General features: G+C 44.1%; 1 protein-coding gene across 3 annotated transcripts in view; it reads right to left on the minus strand.

Annotated features, from left to right (window-relative positions):
- The window catches only part of RGSL1 (regulator of G protein signaling like 1), a 111,559-nt gene that overhangs the window by 49,291 nt on the left and 42,681 nt on the right, over nt 1–19,587 (minus strand). For all 3 annotated transcript variants that reach the window (XM_081024576.1, XM_081024575.1, XM_081024577.1), the window contains exons 5-12: nt 15,575–15,657; nt 13,289–13,363; nt 11,913–12,042; nt 9,013–9,117; nt 7,866–8,027; nt 5,811–6,778; nt 3,130–3,192; nt 2,487–2,709 (exon numbers count right to left, since the gene is read on the minus strand). In XM_081024576.1, the coding sequence (XP_080880702.1) occupies nt 2,487–2,709; nt 3,130–3,192; nt 5,811–6,778; nt 7,866–8,027; nt 9,013–9,117; nt 11,913–12,042; nt 13,289–13,363; nt 15,575–15,657 (1,809 nt within the window). The remainder of the gene's footprint in view (nt 1–2,486; nt 2,710–3,129; nt 3,193–5,810; nt 6,779–7,865; nt 8,028–9,012; nt 9,118–11,912; nt 12,043–13,288; nt 13,364–15,574; nt 15,658–19,587) is intronic.

A 19,587-nucleotide genomic window follows, 5' to 3' on the forward strand; every position in this document is an offset into this window, starting at 1 on the left:
TACTTTCAGAATTGACAGCTCAAATATCTGAATATGATCAATAGTTGCACATAATTGTCCTTTGAGAGAGAACTATATTTTCTAGAAATAGCCACACATTGTTTCTAGTCATGCATGGTGAATTGAGAAGGAATCGTTTTTCTTTCTATCCAAAATGAGGTAGGACAGCGAGGCTGACACAGTAAGAGAAGTTTTAACCAGGTACTGGGAAATAAAAGCAGAGTAGCCGCATTTCACCTCTTACCAAGGTGAAAATGTTCATTTAGGTTTTGAGTTCTGTGGTTTTGAGTAAGTTTAGTCACCCATGGTTGTTCTGGAACCGTCCAGGGCAGTCCAGCGCTTTCTGACGTTATACTGGTGAAGTCCAGAAGGAATGCTAGGGCGTGGACACACAAATGTCCACTGCCCCGCCTGCCAGCATTGTCATTGCCATCATTATTGACAAGGGCATCATCTGGCTGTAAGTTGTAAGAGCAGTGGATTATCTCCGCAATGGATCCAGGGTTCTAGTTCTCTCTTGCTGAGCAACCTTGGGCAAGTCTTTTCACCTCCCTGGCACCAATTTTTCCCATGTGAAAGCGGAGAACATTCTAGAATGCCCTGTGCCCTGTGAGTTTATGGTGCAGCCTGAGCAGAGGCACCCGCCTACCTGGCAGTCAGGGCCCTGGGTTGGGCAAATGCACAGGTGGCACCTTTATCAGGTCACAGTTGTGTTCCGAAAGAGCAGTGGTGGAGAAAGTCATGACGTGTGCTGCACGGAGCAGGGAGGTGCTTCCATGGAAGGTGGTTCCCACTACTCCTGGCCGTCCCTGACACTCCATGGCCACCAACAGAATGCCTGTTGCCCAATGGATGTGTGGTGAAATTTACCAGTTACTCTTTCTTCGACTTTTCTCTTGATTTCTGGGAGAGGTTCGGAATTTAGAGAGAAGGTAAAACCCTGACGTAAACCAGAGGGCCTGTTCATGATCAATTTAAATAACTCATGCCCAAGCGTGACTCCGAGGGGCAGGCATCCAGGGCACCTCATTCTGCACATGGCGTGTGCGTCAAAGTTTTAAAAGAGTTGAGTGTTACATTTTTTTAGTGTAATCTAACAAGTGCTACTTACTGAGCCCCTGCTTGCTGCGCTTGCATTACCTCCAGTCCCCTCAACAGGCCTGCAAAAGTAGGGGCCGTTATCCCCAATCTGTAGATGAGGAAACAAGGCTCAGAGAGATGAGGTAACTTGCCTAGGCTCACAGAGTGAGGGAGTGAGCGGTGGAACTGGAATTTCAAAGTTCTAGCCTACTCTCCCCAGGTGTTTCAAAATGTAGGTCATGACTCTACAGTGTGTCAAAAACGAAATGGAATCATTGACAGCATTTACAAAATGAAATAGAATAGAGAATATTAGAGTGCACCATCTTATGTAATAAGGACGAGTATTAGTCTGTGAAAATATTTTTCTCAGGGGTGTCCAAACTTTTATCAACGTTTTTTACCAAGGGCCATATGCGATAAAATATACAAATAGTCGGGCCACTCACTCGAGGTGAAGTACGTATTGCCTCACCTGGTTTACTTAAGTAAACTAAATATATTTTTTGAATTTGCTGCGGGCCAATTAACAATGGATCATGGGCCGCAGTTGGCCCGCGGGCCACAGTTTGGACACCCCTGCTCTATATGCACACGCATATGTACAGGTATATGTGTCCTGAAATCAAATGTATTTACTGTGGATTGAAGTTTGAGAAACGGCATTACTCTGACTGCGTCAGCAAACAGCATTAGCTTGTTCACGTAGAATAATAGTGGCAAACGTTTACCGGACTTGTACTATTGCCAAACATTGTGCTCATAGCTTTCATAGCTGATCTCCAGTCATCTCACAGCAAGCCTGTTACTTTTCCCAATTTGCAGAGGAGAAAACTGGGGCTTAAAGAGAGGTTAAATATATTGCTCAAGTTTACACAGACACTAGTAGAGCTAGGATATGACCCAGACCTCTGGGACAGCAGAGCCTGTGCCCCCTTACCACTGCCTGGGGGGCTGGTGTGTTATGGGGAGGACGGTAGCTGTCAAAAATATATTCACAAAAATTCTTTGGTCCCGATTCTGGGGGATGAGTGGTGAGGTGGAACGAGCTTATCGGCTGCACGAAATGAAGTATTCAGTTTAGCTGTGCTGATGCTTTGGTGACCAGGAGTCTGGCCAAACTTGGTGCTCTGGCTCCCTTCACAGCCAGTAGGGGCCTCTTCACTCAGTCTGGATTCAGATCCTCGCTCTGCCACCTACTGTGTGACCTTGGGAAGGTCACTTATCCTCTCTGTCTCAGGCCTTACCTCATAGGTTATTTCGAAGATCAAATGAGGTCATCTTTGCGTTGCACGCAGCTGACACACAGTAGTAAATGATCCCGAAATGTTAAATATTAATCTTTCTCAGTTGCCTACGTGTAAGGGTCAAAAAAAAAAAAAAAAACCGGTGGCGATGGCCCTTACCTGCCAGAAACACTGGAGACTTCAGTTCTACCCAGAGAGAGCCACCTTGCCTGAGGTCCTCGGTAGCGATCTTTTGCCACTGCATGGAATCCATTTCCTCCATGTTTGCCAAACCCTGGCTTAACTCCAGCGATTCCTCAAACCTCTTGTAAAGAAGAAAGTTCTCTTTTTGGCTTATAGATTCTCTTTTATGCCATTTGGTCCGGATGTACTTGGTTTGAGTCTAAGAGAAGTGGGGAGGGGGACAAGCAATATTTGCTACAGGAACTAGACCAGAGGTGAGATTTTTGTCACCGTCTCCTCTGTCACACGGATGTAGGCTGATCATTTTCAATTTGTTCAGAACCATTGCTCCCTGACACACCATTCCCCTTCCGTTCTAATGAAACCCATTTTCTATGAGGGAGAAATTCTATAGGAATGAAATATCTTCAAAGTCATCTCATGCACTTGAGTCTTTTTCCTTGAGACGTTTATATTTAGAACTTCAGGGACCATGTCAACCTCCCCCCACCACCGGGTTGCCTCTAGGGAAAAAAACCAAAATTTCATTTACTTTAACAAATAAAGCTTCTGAAAGAGCAGTTACTCTCTTTTCTCCCCTCAACCTCATGATTCCTCCCCAACTCAAAGCCCGTCCTACTGAAAAACTGAGAAACCAGTAGTCCTCTTCATCCAGGAACCCATCATACCACGGGCTGAGGATCTGAAAATCAAACACGACGCAAGTGTCAGGAGGAGGTGCTCCGTTTGCTGCATCTCTCCTGCTAATTTTACGGAGGAGAAGAGTAGACTCCAGATTCTGGATTCTCTAATTTGGAAATATCATGGAACAGCAAACATTAGCGATGGCCAACCAGGGGGCATTCGGTTGCCTTTCTGAATATGGCAGCCCAAGCCTCTGAATCTCGGAGAACAGCGATTGATATTTACTTAAGACGAATACGACAATTTACAGAAGGACAATTATTTGACATCTCATACTTCTTTGTTCCCTTCCAAAGTACTGTCTCATTTGATTCTCAACATGGTCCTGAAAACCCACCATCTCCCACTTAATATCTCCCAATTGAAGACTTTACCCACTTGTGAAGAATGTTTCATTACCTTCAAACAAACAAACAAACAAACAAACAATAACAATAACAGAAACCTATGAGTTGGTGCTTAGCTAGGTTTATATATCTGTTCTCTCACAGTCATTCATTGATTGATTGATTTGACAAATACGTTCTAATGTCTCCCACGTGCCAGGTACCGCGCTCGTAGTTGGGAATAGACAGATCACTATGCGACAACCTTGGTTCTCAAGGAGCTCCTTTTCTAGCATGGTGAAAGGCACGATGACACATGCTACCAAAGAAGTGTGAACAAAGTTCTCTGGGAGCAGAGAGGAGGGAAAATGAGTTTTCTTTTGAGTTCAGGAAACCCTGAAGGTGAAGCCGGAGGGGAGAGGTGGAGGACAGGCGTGGAGGACGGGCAGTGGAGGCCTTGTCAGTTTTAGCGAGGACTTTGAATTTTACTAGAAACAGACAGCCATCGGTTTTCAAGGCCCTCAGTGACTTCCTTTTACTAATTTTCAGTTAAATCACACAACTTATGTTTTGGCAGAATCCCTGCGGCCGGTGTGGAAACGAGCCTGCTGCGGGCTAGGGACAGACCCAGACGCATCAGCGAGGCGGCCATTGCAGGAATCCGGCGAGATTCGATTTGGCTTGGACTGGAGTCGTTGTCACAGGCGAGGGGAGGCATGCTAGATTCGGATATATTTTTAAGGTTGATTCACCAATAGGTTAGACATGGGTGTGAAGAGGCGAGTCACGGATGATACCCAGATTTTTCATCTGTGAAACCATACGAGGCCATTCTTATCTATATACAAATACCTTCACTATCTTTGCTGAAAACCAAGGCCCAGGCACGGGGCTTTGCCGTCCGGATCTGCTCATCCAGGAAGCACAGCCCCAGTCTAAGCTTCTCGCCGCAAATGCCTCCACAAAGGGGCCTTTGGGCTTCCGTTATTCAAGAACTGTGCAAAGAAGAGCTTTGGCTGTGGAGCCATTGGACTGATGTGTTCCTATACGACCCAGATGTCCAACCCGGGGTAAGTACGGTGTGATGGAAATTGTGGTGGACTTAGAACAAAGTACTCCTGGGTTCTGACCCTGGTTCCTCTACTAGCCTGCTGTGTGCCTTTGGGCTAATCCCCTTACCCTCTCTGAGTCTCATTTTCCTCAACTGCACGACAGTAGCAACAACACTACCCTGTCTGTCTCTTGGAGTTGCTAAGACGCCTCAAGGAGATAACGTGCATGAATGTGCTCTATAAGGTGACTATATTATAATGCACTAAACAATTTGCTGTTTATATCCACTTGTCCCTTGACATCTACTTTCTACCCTTCCTCACCCTGCTCGTGCCTTGGGAGATTAACCTGTACGGACCACATCAAGAGGTTCCCTTGATCTCTGGTAGGGTTGATGCAGTCAGAAATCTTGACAGAAGATGGAAAAGCAGGAAGAGAGTGAGCCTGCGGTATCTATTCCCCCGATCCCTCCCAGCCAGATCACTGTGGACTGGCTGTAACCTTCTACTGACAATTACAGCTCCTGCCAAGTGTTCCATTCCATACAGCTCTTTCTCTCCTGGTTCTGGTAACTAATCTCTCTCCTTGACTCCTCAGGCCTAGAAATGAAAACAGTGACCCTCCCATAGTGGCCCTGGGGTATCTGCGCTGTCCTATGTGGTTTCCCTACCGTCATGCCCGCTTCCTCATCTGTACTCCCTTTTACTGGGCTCTCTCATCCATTACTTGACTCTGCCATTTGTTTTCTGCCAAGATCTTGATACTATAGTCAAGCGAGGAGCCTTACTTCATGTGAGGCTTCAGGATAGTCTCATGCTTTTATCTAATGTGTTGGGATAAGAATAAACACTTTTCAACCAGTTATTTCCTTGATGACTAGTCTAGGAAAAGAAGACCCTGCATTTCAATGCATACTGTTTAGGACAGAGTTATTGAGACTTCCCTCAATGGAACACTCTGAGGTTCATGGTTTTGGGAGACTCCACATAAGGGGGAATTGAAGAAGGAATAAAAGGGGGATCCTGACCAATCCCCCACCTCTATTCTACATTGGAGTTTTGGCTGGTTGTTGGGAATTTGTACAGCTTGCTCCTAAAAGATGAACCAACTCTTCACTATGTGAAGGATTATATGGATAATTCTATCGTTAACTTAGCATAAATGACCAGATAGGATTTGGGGTCAGTCTTAACCTAATCTTCCAGATACTAACCCATTTTTGTGAGGCATCGCTTACCTGGCAGATCTCATTCTGGGCTCTGGGAATCCAGGGGTTCATAACCCCCAAAGGCAGCAGTTCCTTCAGGCCTTCAGTGGTTTTGGATTTGAGTGGTAGGCATGAACCCATCTGCTCATTCAGGTAGAGCTCACAGATTCGGTTGCCCATTATGTGCCGAAAGATGGCATTCCCACTCGTCTTATTAGTCACCAGGACACTGAGGAAACGGTGCAGGTCCTGCCAGAGGTCCAGGAGTTGGATCTCCACTTTCAAATTCAGCTTCTTCAGGTGGTCCCGGAAGGGGCGGCCTGCATAGATGTCCGCACACAAGGCCCAGTGTGTGTGCCCCAAGGAAAGGTTTTGCTTGAGGGCCTTCTTGATTGTCATCTGGGGGGAGTGACTGATGATGGGGGTCGCAGTCCGCAGGTGGGTAGAGAGCTTTGTCTCAAAGAGGCCCTCCATGTGGAGATGGCTCTTGGCTTTCATCTTCACTTCGGACTTCCTGGCACAGAAAATATCCTTTTCCAGGGAATCGATGATTCTGTCCTTCGAAGAGGCCTCTTTCAGGGAAGCCATTTGTATAACCACCTTCTCCTGAGGACATATCTCCTGGGGGGACATAGTGTTGGCGTCTGGCTCGGTATCCAACTCTAGGGACCGAGAGACATGATCTATCAACTGCCACATCTTCCATTTGCTCTTCCTGCTCGAGTACTGCTTCTGGGGGTGGTGGCACTTTTTGATGCTCATGTTCAGAGGGAGCTCCCCTACATGGGTATAGCAAACACTGCACAGGCGAGTCTCGTATTCCTGCATCAGACCCTGGCATGACTCCTCCTTAGCTAAAGTCGTCTTGGCATGCGTGTAAAAGTTGGGGAGCCAATAGCTTTGGAGTTTGAACACAGCCACTTTCTGCATGTTTTTCAGGGTCTCTCTCCTGGTGGTTGACTTGTTGGGATGCCAGGTGGTGAGGTTCAGGAGGGACTCTGGAAAGAACACAGAGAGATGAAGATGAAAATGATGGGGTGAGGCTTTTTTAATTCTCCCAAGTGTTTTTGTGGATTGCATTTCCTTCATGCCTCATGCAATCCAGGGGGGTGAACAGGTCAAATATATCATGGACATGTTTTTAGGGTTTGTTCAGCCCAGAGTGACCCCCTTTTTCTGATTCCTTTCCTTCTTCCCCATAGAAATAAGTCATTTTATTTATAAGTCATTCTTCAAGTTATTCTATAGACTATTGAACATGATTATAAAGAAAAGCAAAAGGCACAAGAAAATGTGTTTCAGAACAGGACACGTGGAGCTCTGACTGGAATTTCTCAGGGTCAGATCTGACAGGAGGAAAGGGTTTGGACTGGATAAAGGAGTCCTTACTAGCCTTGATTTTAATGTCATCAGTACTCAATGATCTCTATGAATAGAAGAGAGTGTGACTGCTTCCAAAGAGCAAATCTTCTGGAACACATATGTGCTTGGGTTAGCAATGCCTCCTCAGTGAATAATAAATAAATGAATGAATGAATAAATAAATGAATAAATAAATAAATAAATAAATAAATAAATAAATTTGGATGAACCTGATGTTCTACAGTAGAGGTCGGCAGGCCTTTTATGTAAAGGGCCAGCTAATAAATATTTTAAGCCTTATAGGCCACAGTCTCTGTTGCACAGTCTCTTTTAAAAATATAAAAAAACATTCTTAGTTCATAGGCTACATGGACTTCAATTAGCCTGTGAGCTATGGATTGTTCTAGAAAATCTCCCAAAAAGACAAGCCCAGAAGATGGAGAGCTGTTTAATTACCTTGTCCTAATTCCTCTTTATTCCATCCAGCCAACCGTCCCTGACAAGTAATCTCTCAGGAAGAAGCCCATACCAGCCTAAGGACAACTGGTCTCTCTCATCCCGCCCCAGGTAGGGGTTGGGGTTCTCACTGGCATCCTTGATACAGTAGAAGATGGAAAGGGTGGCAGTTTGCAAAGCAAGAGACTGAGGGCTATCAGACACCAGATTGTGTTTCTGGTTCCATGTCCCTGGGGTCCCATCTCAGACACGCTTTACAGTTCTTACTGATGTTCATGTTGCATAGAGTTACGACCCGCGAGCCCTCCTGAAGATGGGTGGCCTTCAGCATGAGGAGGAGGGACAGGTAGTGGTCTCTGAGTTCCAGGTCCATCTCATCGATGCTCAGCATCTCCTCAGTGAGGATCCAGAAACCCACCAGCTCTTCACCTACACATCGAACAGAGGAAACACAGAGCTGCACCACAAACCTTGCTGCTTCAGTGGTCGCACCTGAGTGTAGCAGCTGATCTCCCCACCCCAGCAGCCTATGTTACTGCCTCAAACATCACCATTCGTCACTCCTGTAGGTGAAAGCACCATCTCCAGAAACGTCCTAATGTGGGGACAGATGGGAGGCATGGGGAGAAAGGACTGAATGCATAGGAATCTTTTGTGACTTTTTTGGTATTGGAAAAGCTGTCACTTCAGGGGAAACTGCCAGACTCTGAGGATGGATCATGATACATTTGAGTTTTGTTCAAGAAATAAAGATCAGAGGAAAAAGAACATTTCCTAGATCATGGACCCAGAGCAGCCTGCAGAAAGACGCTGGAGCCAAAAGCTGCCAAAGCCTACATTGTCTGTGTCCCAACTTTGCCAGAGCTGAAGTCTTTGTGACAAACTGAAAGCTAGTCTGTCTAGTTTTTCCCTACCGGCTCCCTAGAGATCCAGGATTTCACCCTTAAACTCGGGCTTGTCCCTGGGTAAAACTTAATGTTGCCAAACTGGAGTGTCAGCCAGTGCCTTCCCGCACTCCTCATCTACTGGGCCCAACAGAACAGAAAGCAGTGCCTCCCAACCCTTTTGCTACAGGGGTTTATTTATTGACTTGTTCCTCATCTGTCTCCCCACCATCGTGGCAGCTTTGTGAAGCGGGGATGTAGGGCTCCTGTTCACGTTTTCATCCCCACCTACCAGTACAGTGGCTGCCAATAAACATTGTTGAATGAATGAATGATGAATGAATGAATGGGACTTTGACTGCTTGTGCTCTAACTTATACTATGGGTCCCAGTTTTCAAGGCTCTACCCAAATTGCATTATAAAATATTGTTATAGTATTCACCATAGACATACATAACTGTCAATCAATGCTCGGGGGCACCCTGGAAGCTAAGAACTTGCAAAGGCCCCAGGAACTCTAAGAACCCACCTGCAGTGCCCTTGAGGTAGGTGCAGAAGCGCCACATCCCTCTGACCCCACCAATGCATTTTTGGAGTAGCCACTGGTCGGCCTTTATCCATCTCATCATCTTGGCTGCCAGGAAAAGTCCATGGTAAGAGAGAGACAGTGAGCTCTATCAGCATTGCATACAGTCAGACCCCTATTCGCTCGGTGTGAGTGAGGAAACTGGTGCCCAGTTAGATGAGTTGGGTCCTAATTGTGTGGTACTTTTTATCATCATCATCATCATTATTAGTTTCAGGTGTACAAAGCTATGTAATAGACATTTACACCCCTCACAAAGTGATAACCCCCCCAATCTACTACCCCTCTGACGTCATATATAGCTTTACAATACAATTGACTCTATTCCCTATGCTGTACTTCACATCTCATGACCATATATATAATTATAGTTGACATTCAACATAATTCTACTTTAGCTTCAGGTGTACAGTGCAGTGGTCAGGCATCGACACAGTCTATGAAGTGTTCCCTCTGATAAGTCCAATACCCATCTGGCACCCTACAAAATCTTTACATTATTGATTATATTCCCCATACTGTATTTCATATCCCTGTGACTACCTTGTGACTACCAAATTTGTACTTTCTGATCCCTTTACCTTCTCCCCAATCCCCCAACCCTCTCCCATCTAGCAACCATCAATTTTTTTCTCTCTATATCTCTGAGTCTATTTGTTTTGTTCATTCATTTATTGTTCTTTAGATTCCACATATAAGTGAGAACATATGGTATTTGTCTTTCTCAGTCTGCCTTATTTCACTTCATGTAATATTCTCTAGGTTCATCCATGTTGTTGCAAATAGTAAGATTTCATTCTTTTTTATGGCCGAGTAATACTCCATTGTATAAATGTACCACACTTTCTTTACCCAGTCGTCTATTGATGGGCATTTCAGTTGTTTCCATATCTTGGCTATCATGAATAACACTGTAATAAACATAGGGGTGCACATATTGTTTCGAATTAGTGTTTTGGATTTCTTTGGATAAATACCCAGGAATGGAATTTCTGTGTCATAAGGTAGTTCTATTTTTAATTTTTTGAGGAACCTCCATACTGTTTTCCATAGTGGCTGCACCAGTCTGCAATCCTACCAACAGTGCATGACGGTTCCCTTTTCTCCACATCCTCGTCAACACTTGTTGTTTATTGATTTATTGACGATAGCCAGTCTGACAGGGGTGAGGTGGTGTCTCATTGTGGTTCTTATTTGCATTTCTCTAATGACTAGTGATGTTGAACATCTTTTCATATGTCTGTTGGACATCTGTATGTCCTCTTTAGAGAAATGTCTCTTCATGTCCTCTGCCCATTTTTAAATTGGGTTTGTTTTTTGATGTTGAGCTGTATGAGCTTTTTATGAATTTTGGATATTGACCCCTTATCTGAGGTATCATTGGCAAATGTCCTCTCCCATTAAATAGAATATCTTTTTGTTTTATTGATGGTTTCCTTTGCTGTGAAAAAAACTTTTTAGTTTGATGTAATAGTGTGGTACTTTTGAAGCTAGGCACCAGGCTCTCTAGTGACATGCATAAAATGACATGCGAGGGACCCACAAGCACACGTACAATCCCCAGATGAAAAACACCCGCCTGCCAAGGCCTCTTGCCTTCGACAGTCCCCACATGACAGTGATTTTGCCAATCCAATTTTCCCAATACATATATTGCAGGAGTAGCAGGTGATTTGTTATCACATTTCATTCAGTGGGATCTCCTGAATCTTAACTTTCCCTAGGTGGAACACATTTAGTTTCCTTTGGTTGGTTGAGCTGAAAGTCAAATTATCAGTTTAACTCTAGACGGAAATTTTATACATTCATTCTTTCAACAAATATTTATTACACACCTACTAATTGTCAAGTGCTATTGTCAGTGTTTGAGATACATCAGCAAACAGAACAAAAATCCCTGCCCTTAAGGAGCTAATATTCTAGTGAAGGAAACAAACAATAAACAATAAGCATAATAAGTACATTATCTAGTAAAGTTGAAGGTTATAAGCACTATAGAAAATAGTGAAAAAATAGAGTAGGGTAAACAGGGTTGGGAGTGTGAGGGCAGTGGTTGGACGAGTGGGCATTAGGGTCATCAGGGTAGGCTTCATGGAAGAGGTGAGGTCTTCACAGCAATTTGAGGGAATGAGAGAAGGAGCCAATGTGGATGTATGGAGAAAGAGCCTTCCAGGCAGAGTAAACAGCCAGTACAAAGCCTTGGAATGGGAATGTGTCCAGTATGTCTGAGGAAGTCAAGAAGGCCAGTGTGGCTGGAATGGAGTGAGCCAAGAGGGAAGTAGGAGAAGAGGAGGTCAGAAAGGAAATGGAACACCAGGACTCTAGGACCTTGAAGGCCATTGTAGGGATGCTGGATTTCCCACTGAGATAGGAGCCATTGGTGAGGGGATTGGGGGCAGTGAGCAGAGTATTGGCATGATCTGACTTAAATTTTAAAAGGCTCACGTGGCTGCTATGAGCAGCAGAACAAGAACAGAAGCAAGGAGTCTAAGAAATGATTTCAGTAGCCAGATGAGGAATGATGGTGGCTTAGATCAGGTGGTAGTAATGATGGTGGAGAGATATGTTTGATTCTGGATATATGTCAGGCAATTTTCTCATGTGCTATGGCCACCATTTAACTCTCTCATTTCTGGCTGCAATGAGACAAACAGCCAGCCCTTCTGACTCTTGCTGATTGATCTAGGTATCAATATTTCAGCCTAAGATGTCACCTACTGACACAACACAGGCTGAAACACCTGCGTGTCTAAGGCTACAAAGATGGCTAGCCTTTGTACCTTACTGTATTGCTATGCAACCTGGCTTCCCATATGTCTCCACAGGTACACCCCCATGCTTACCTCCTTCTGGGGAATTAACGAAACTGAGGAGCTCTTGACAGAGAATGTAATGGAAACACAAGTTGGTATTACAGAAGAAAGGTAACCGGTATTTTTCCAACCAGGTCAACAATCCTTTGTACTTTGCAATCTAGAGTCCAAACAAAATAGGAAAAGAAAACAGGAACGGAACTGAACTGCTAGGAAATTCAACTGAGCAAGAGGCATAAATAACCTCACACTCACAGGACCTGGCCCAGAGGAGAAACGTATTGATTGAAAATAGTATGTAAGCGGAGTGGAGACAGGCTGAGTCTCCCAAAGGAGTGAATGGATTGGTAGGAAAGAACAGCATTGGTCTTTTGTCAAAAAAAAAAAAATCTTCCTTATTCCTGGGTGAAATTTTTTTAAAAAAGATCTAAGTCTTGCGTCATAGAAGAGAAGCAGAAAAGGTTTGGGTCTGTGTTGTCAAGCCATAACTTTCTGAGACTTGCTTCTTTGTGAGCACACATCATTTTTCACAGGCTCCCAGTACACATCAACCACACAACATGTACAAAAACCCACACATAACATCCTTTAGAATATGGGATGGATCCCTGAGAGATTGAAACCATCAGAGAAGGGAGGGGAAAAAAATAAAATTCCTAAGTTCCAGAGTTCTCCTAGGGAAACCAGATATAAGAATCAGAGTGGAGGGTCTTTCTCAGCTTTCCAGATTCCAGAGAAAAACAAAGGCTTGTCGTGAGCAGGGTTTACGGTGATCTTTCTGATCCCACATGACATGGGTCGGGAATGTGGAAGCCATTTGTAAATCTAAGGTCTACACAGTGGAAAGGAGAACAGGAAGGGGGAGAAGGAGAGGGGAAAGACAATGGACACAGACAAGGAAGAAAGATTTAAAGAGAAAGACAGTCTCTGGAGGAGAATGGTCGAGTGATCATTAGGAAATTGCAGAGTGACATCTTACTTTGAGCTATACCTTACAAGACAAAATAATCACTACATAGCCCAGGGGCTGCCACTGCCATGGCAGGCGTTGCCAATCAATTCCCAGACTCTTTCTGGTTTAGGTGTGGCCTCAGAGTTCTTCTCAACACAATGCTCCAAGCATCTACTACCCAACAGTCACAGTGGGCATGAGAAATGAATCCCATTTGCTAACCGTGGATTAGAATATAAAGGGAAGAATTCACGAGCATTGCTTGCCCAAGTGGTAAAAATGCAAAAAGGAGACATGTCTACCTGGCTTGATGCTGTTTGCTCTATGTGCTCCGTTTATAGTTTCTTCCATAGTCCTCCTCTGGGCCTCTCCTCCTCCCTCTCCCAATTGCACTTCAAATTCAACTCCCTCTTCCTCTACCCCAAACCCTCTGCCATTCAAGAATGTTACTCACCATGTCATGAGGTATTTCTGGCCACAAGCTCCACTGTGCATTTTCAACTGTGTAAAATGGTGTCTGACCAAAGACCTGAAAAACAAAGCTAGGAAACAGCCAAAGGGGTAGAGCTTCCCTTCACGAACATGTCACCGTCCATCTGTAGCTACAGGGGAAGAAAGGTTCCATGGTTTTCCTATTTCAATGGACATCAATTCTTAAATTTATTCCACTGAATCAACTTGCGTTGCTTAAAAACACCCAAAATAGACTAAATTGCAAGATTCATTTTATTTGGCTCTGCCCTGCCCTGACCGGGGCGTTACCTTGCCTATGTGTGCAAAGGCCAAAGCCGATAATATTATAAGGTGTTTACTTCGTGTATTGCATTATTCATTTCTCCGTGGACTTAGAGAGCCAAAGTAAAGGCCTAAAACCCTTTCATAAAGAGAAACAGCTTTGGATTTGTCTACACTCTGGAGCTGGAGAAAGAAGAGAAGACTGAGGATATGAAGATTAGGGGTACAAATTACTTATGGGGGCATTAAGTGGGTCCAACACTGATAGATAATTCTAGGCTACTGTTCTCTTCTGTCATGGAGGCCTCTTCCTCCTTCCTTTTCTGACCATGTTGCTGGCACCACTATCTATCCAGGCACTCAAGCCTGTTACCCCAGTCCCCTCCCTTTTTGTTACCACCTCTCCCCAACATTCAAACAGTGACAAGGTCCTGTATTTTGCTTTGTAAAAAAACTCTCTTATTTGTCTCATCCTCTTCACCTTTTGCCATTAGATCCTTATCACCTCCCACCTGGACTATTGAGACAATCTCCTAACGGGTCTCCCTGCCTCCACCGTGGTCCCCTGACAGCCGCACTCACCGCCAGACTCCTGCATAAATGAATTTCCTCAAATGAAAGTCCAATCATGAAGGGTTACGCAAAACCCTTCATTGGTTCTCTGTCGCCTTCAGGATGATATTCAAACGCCTAAGCAGCCTGCTTGCTCTCCAAGGCCTGGCTTAGCCTGCCTGTACAGCCTTATTTCTTGCTCTCACAACAGTTGTCTGTCTGCCTCTCACAGTTTTCTTCAGCCTTACTGAGTTATGTATGGTTTCCCCCAAAGTGCCATAGGATTGGATTCCTTGCTGTCTTGACCTGCTCTGTTCTATCTGTAATGCCTTTGCTTCTCTTGCTACCCAACTCCTCAGTCTTTCCCTCCTACTTCTTTACCCACATTCTCGCCCCTCTTCTCAAATACCTAGTCTTCCTTCAAGACTTGGCTTGTGTCACCTCTTCTCTGAAGCCTTCCCTGACTCTTTCAGGTAGGAGTGGCCTCTCCCTCCAAGCCTGCTAGAGACTTCTGTCATGTGACTCTTAAATATCGGTCTCTGGTATTTGACTGGCAGTTCCTTGAGGACAAAGATGATATCATTAATATTCGTGTCCCAGCGCTAAACCCAGTGGCTAGCACAAAGTGACTACCCAAAAAGTGTTTGTGGGATAATAGAGTGTTTTTTGCCAGTTGTAGAAAATTACACTTTTTGACAGGTGGCATTCCATGGAAAAGGGTACCCTGAAATGAGCCACAATTTATAAGGCACTCATGTTAAGATATAACCAAAGATGTAATCCAAAAAGACACATGATTAGTCTAGATTTGGGTTTAAAAAAATATTTTTGATGTTTTTTGCGGTTGTTTTCGCTGTATATAGAGAGAAAATATATCGGGTTGGTTCCAGGGAATAACTCAGTAATTGTTATGTGCTAAACACTTGGTGAGAGGGGCTAGAGCACACTGAATAACCCACAGTCCCTGTCCAGCAGGAATTTACGATCTCACCCTCCAGTGGGGGAGACACACACGTAAAGAACAAGAGAGCTGCGAAGTGCTAAGGGGCACAGACGGAGGGAGAACTAAGCTTGATTGGGAAGACCTAGGAATTCCTAAGGAGAACAGGATTAAAGGAGAAAAATGGTTAAAACATTAGTAGGTGGAACTGTGGAAACTAAGAACACTGCCAAGGAGAAGTGGGAGAATGCCAGGTGTACCCGCCAGGTGGGGCACTGGGTCCCAGCAGCGGGGGTGATGGGCCCCGCAAAGGCAGTTTAAGACACTGGGGATTTGGGATAATGGCAAGTTCCTAGAGATTTTAGAGGAGACTCGGAGTCACGTTTGCTCAAATTGAAATAGTTTTGATTTGGTGAGGAGTTTCTTTATTTATTTTTAAAAGGCACTCAGCTCAGTGAGAGTCACTATTCAGCTATTGATGAAACATGTACATTTAAGTCTGAGAATGCTTACCGGGAGAGAAAGAAATGTGTTGAAAAAATCGGCAAAGATTTCATCCTCTAGCAGAATTATGAGATTTGTAGATCTGATTATCTCTATGTGAGGAGGGGGGAAAAAACAACAAAAAACTCTCATGAACCAGGATTGCACTCAGGATAAGAAAATGAAGCAACTGAGCGGGTCATTTCCCATGGCCAAATCTCAGCATGGGTCATTTATCTCAATTTCTCCCCCTCTCTAGAACTCTCCTTTGCAATATCACTCTGCGTACATACCCCCAGCTGTGTGTGGGGTGGGGCTCACTGTCTCACAGGGCTGCCCGTCCCATTTATGAAGATATGCAATGTTTAGAAAGATTTTTCCTACTATGAACTGCCTTCCTTTTTCTTCTTTCCATTTATAGAAATTCTGCCCTCTGAAGCTTGACAGAATTCTTTTAAGTCCTCCTAAGTGGGACAACGCTCCCGTATTTATAAAGACATCACAGCCTTTTGCATACCTCCAATTCCTCTGGCTAATTAATCACTAAATAATTCTTCAACCACTCCTCGCATGGCCTCCATGCCAGCTGGTTCCTCTCTTGTTGGCTGGAGTGGCACCCACAACTCAAACACTCTGCACGCTCCCCAGGGAAGAACGCAACCTACTACTGCCTGTATTTTCTTGTGGCCAGAAATGGGGTTAGCTTTGGGTAGTCTCTCATTATACTATTAATTCCATCATCCTTTATTTATACAGTCACTTTTCAGAAACCAAGGGCAGGCATCTACATTTATTCCGATCAGATTTCAACTCGTTGGTTTGGGCCCAATATTAGAGCCCAACAACAGCTTTTCTGAATATTGATTTGGTCATGCAAAGTATTTTTTATTCCCCTCAGGCTTGATCGTTGTGCTACTTGAGTTTTTCTGAGAAGATAAATGTTGAATGTCACAAAGCCAAGCATGGAGACCCCAGGTAGACTAGGTGACGCCTCTAAGTTAACTCTAATTCACTGTCCATGCTCTTAGAGCACAATGTTCAACTAGTGACTAATAAGCTAATTGTTTTTATCAATGGCCCAACATTTTCCCAAAATACCCAGAATTATAATAAAAGACTTATGAAATAAGCAACCTAAAGATTACACATTAGTCCTATCTGTCAGTCTAGTCAAACGTCTGATGTGAATAATAAGTGCCACTCACAGGTCATTATGATAATATAAGACAAGCAAGCAAGTCTCCTTCACTTTTCCTGGTGACACCCGGTGGTTACTGTCTTTGTGTAAAAGAAATAGAAACCCAATCAAACACAGTTGTAACAGAGCTGATGTCAGTTCTTGCCCTCTGTTCCACAGATACCTACTTTTTTTTTCTGCCGTCTAGAGTTATACATTTTTCTGTGTTTTTCTGTTTGTTTTTTTTTGTCTCCCTCCTCAGCCTTTTGCTCTTCTTGTTATAAGCATTCCCTGGTTTTATGCCACATGGATGATTCCAAAATCTATGTTGTTAGTCCAGACTTCTTTCTTTGGTTCCAGTTCTAAATATCCAAGGAGCTATGGGACATCTCCCTATGGATATCCACCAGCACTTTCATCTCAGCATTTTCAAAGCTGATCTGATTTTTTTTTTCTTTCCAATCTGCTCCTTTTCCTGTATCTCCAATTTCAGTTCATGGGACCACAACACATCTGATTATCTACACCAGAAACCTGAAAGTCAGCTTTGATTCCTCTCTTTCTGTCTGGTCCTCTCTCTCTCCAATACTCCCAGGTGCAACGGAGGGCTGTGCTCTGTGGTTTCTCCTTCTACACACCTCTGGAATCTGTCCTCTCTTCCCCGGCTATAAAGTCACTCCCTTATCTCAGACCTCTGTCATCTCTCATCTGACTATACATCAGTGTCTTAAAATGGCCTCCCAAGCTCCAGCCTCTTTCCTTCCCAAGCACTCTCCACTCACGGCCACCATCATCTTTTGATGCTATTATTGTTAAAAACCCTTCAAAGACTTTTCAAGGTCCATCGAAGTCCAAACGCCTAAGTAGAGTACCTGAGGCTTCGCCAGATCTGGCTTTTGAGTTCCCTGCCAGGCTCATTTCCCAGCACCCCACACTGTGCTGCTTCCTGTTTACCAGCCAAGACACTGCCCACTCTTACCCATGCTCCAACCTCCTTACTCAACTTCCAACTTCCATGGCTTTGTTCTTGCATTTCCGCTGCCTGAAATGTCCTCTCAACCCCAGTCAGCTTCACAAATTACTAGTCATCCATCAAGAACCGATTTACATAAAATCTTCAAGGGGAACCAAGCATGGTAGACTCTACGGCAATGGTAAAATTGATCACTACCCCCCCCCCCCCCCCCGCACTATCATGTACATCTCCCATCATTACAACTGACACGTCATTGTTTTCATCCATTGGTGTATCTGTCTTCCCCACCAGACTGAACTCTATGACAGGAGGAACCTGGCCTTTTCATTGTTCTTCCTCTAGGCACTAAAAGGGTTTGTACAATGTCTAAGTTCCATAGATGTTGAATGAATTGTTCTTTCAAGAGAAGATCTTCAATCTTTAGGGCTTTTGTTGGTTGGTCATTCACAGAGCCTGGCACGGATTTGTTTAATAAGATGATTAAGACATCTGAGTATAGGAAAGTGGAATGTGGCAGAAATTTCCCAATTGATTGTGTTCCATGGCTACACACACAGCTGGTAATAAGGGGCTCACCTATGACAGGGCTTGCCATTAACGCGCCAATCTTCATGGGTCTAGGAACAAGGCTCTCCACTATCTGCCTTTCCTCTTCCTACTGGTTCTTCATTCCTATTTTTCCAGTCCCATCTGTTCTGCCTTCAAACTTCCCCATAAGTTGGGAAGGCTTTCAACACTCTTTCCACACAATAATAACACTGACTTGGGAACGAAAGAAATCCTTGGATTACCCCAAACCTCACACTAGTCTTCTCCCTGAACGAGGTGTGGCACATGATGATGTGAGCTACATTTTACTTCCTCCCTCTTAGTTGCCCTTAGTTGTCGTATGAGTCGGGTCCTATCTTATCCTCAAAGATATGGCGGCATAAAGTGGGGGTGGAGGTGGGGACAAGAAGAGACAAGGAAAACAAAGGGCATGAGTCACAGAAGAGCCACATGTGGTTTCCCCAAATGACTCACTGGGAAGATGAGTGGTCTGCGTTATTTGGGAGGCTCAAAGCTCCCTGTCAGACTCACCGACATCGTTCATGTTGCCATGCTCTTCCTGCCACTGTGAATGATTTGGGGCAGAATTACCCGCAGTCAACAGAACCCCATTCCTTGTGAATGCGCAGTGACACCTCTTCTAAGGGGTTCCAGATTCCATCAGTCTTTACATTCCCTGATCTCCTGGATCCCCGTCAACGTACCAGACTCTTCCTATACGTTTAGGCCCATAGTCCATACTATTTTATGTGCATTGACGGGTTCTTTATCATTGTTGTCCAAATATAAATCCCAAGTTTAAGTTCTGTCTCTTTAATTTGACTTGACGCTTCGGGAAACGAGGGATCTGTTCATTTCTTTCTAACGTGTCTTTTGGAGGTAATATCCTTCTAGAAAGTTAACTAGTACTCAATGAATATTTAATAACTTGACTTTTCTTTCAGATAAGCTGGTAAATTCAACCTAAAATCCAATTTTGTTTTCCACCCCTTCTCTTCCATCCCACATAGTTTCCTCTGGTTGGCTGTGGATTACTTCATTTTCCATTGACTTTGAAAAGGGACAGAATAAACAATAGCTGAGTGCCTTCAGTGAAGCTAGAGTAGATGTTTATACTTTGTACTCATTCAATTCAGCCCTGCAAAATAGAAGTTATTATTACCTCCTTTCCACTGAAAGATAGTAAATGCAACAGAGACTCGCCCCTGTCTATTTGATTCAAGAGCCCATGTCATTTCAAATATGCCAGTAAATCACATGAAAACTTTCTTTTCACATGAAAAGAGCATTTTAATGGACTTAAAATTTAAATCTCTTGGACTTCCTCACAATAATCTAATT

Source organism: Rhinolophus hipposideros (genome assembly GCF_964194185.1).
Source record: "Rhinolophus hipposideros genome assembly, chromosome: 19".
NCBI classification, from domain to species: domain Eukaryota; kingdom Metazoa; phylum Chordata; class Mammalia; order Chiroptera; family Rhinolophidae; genus Rhinolophus; species Rhinolophus hipposideros.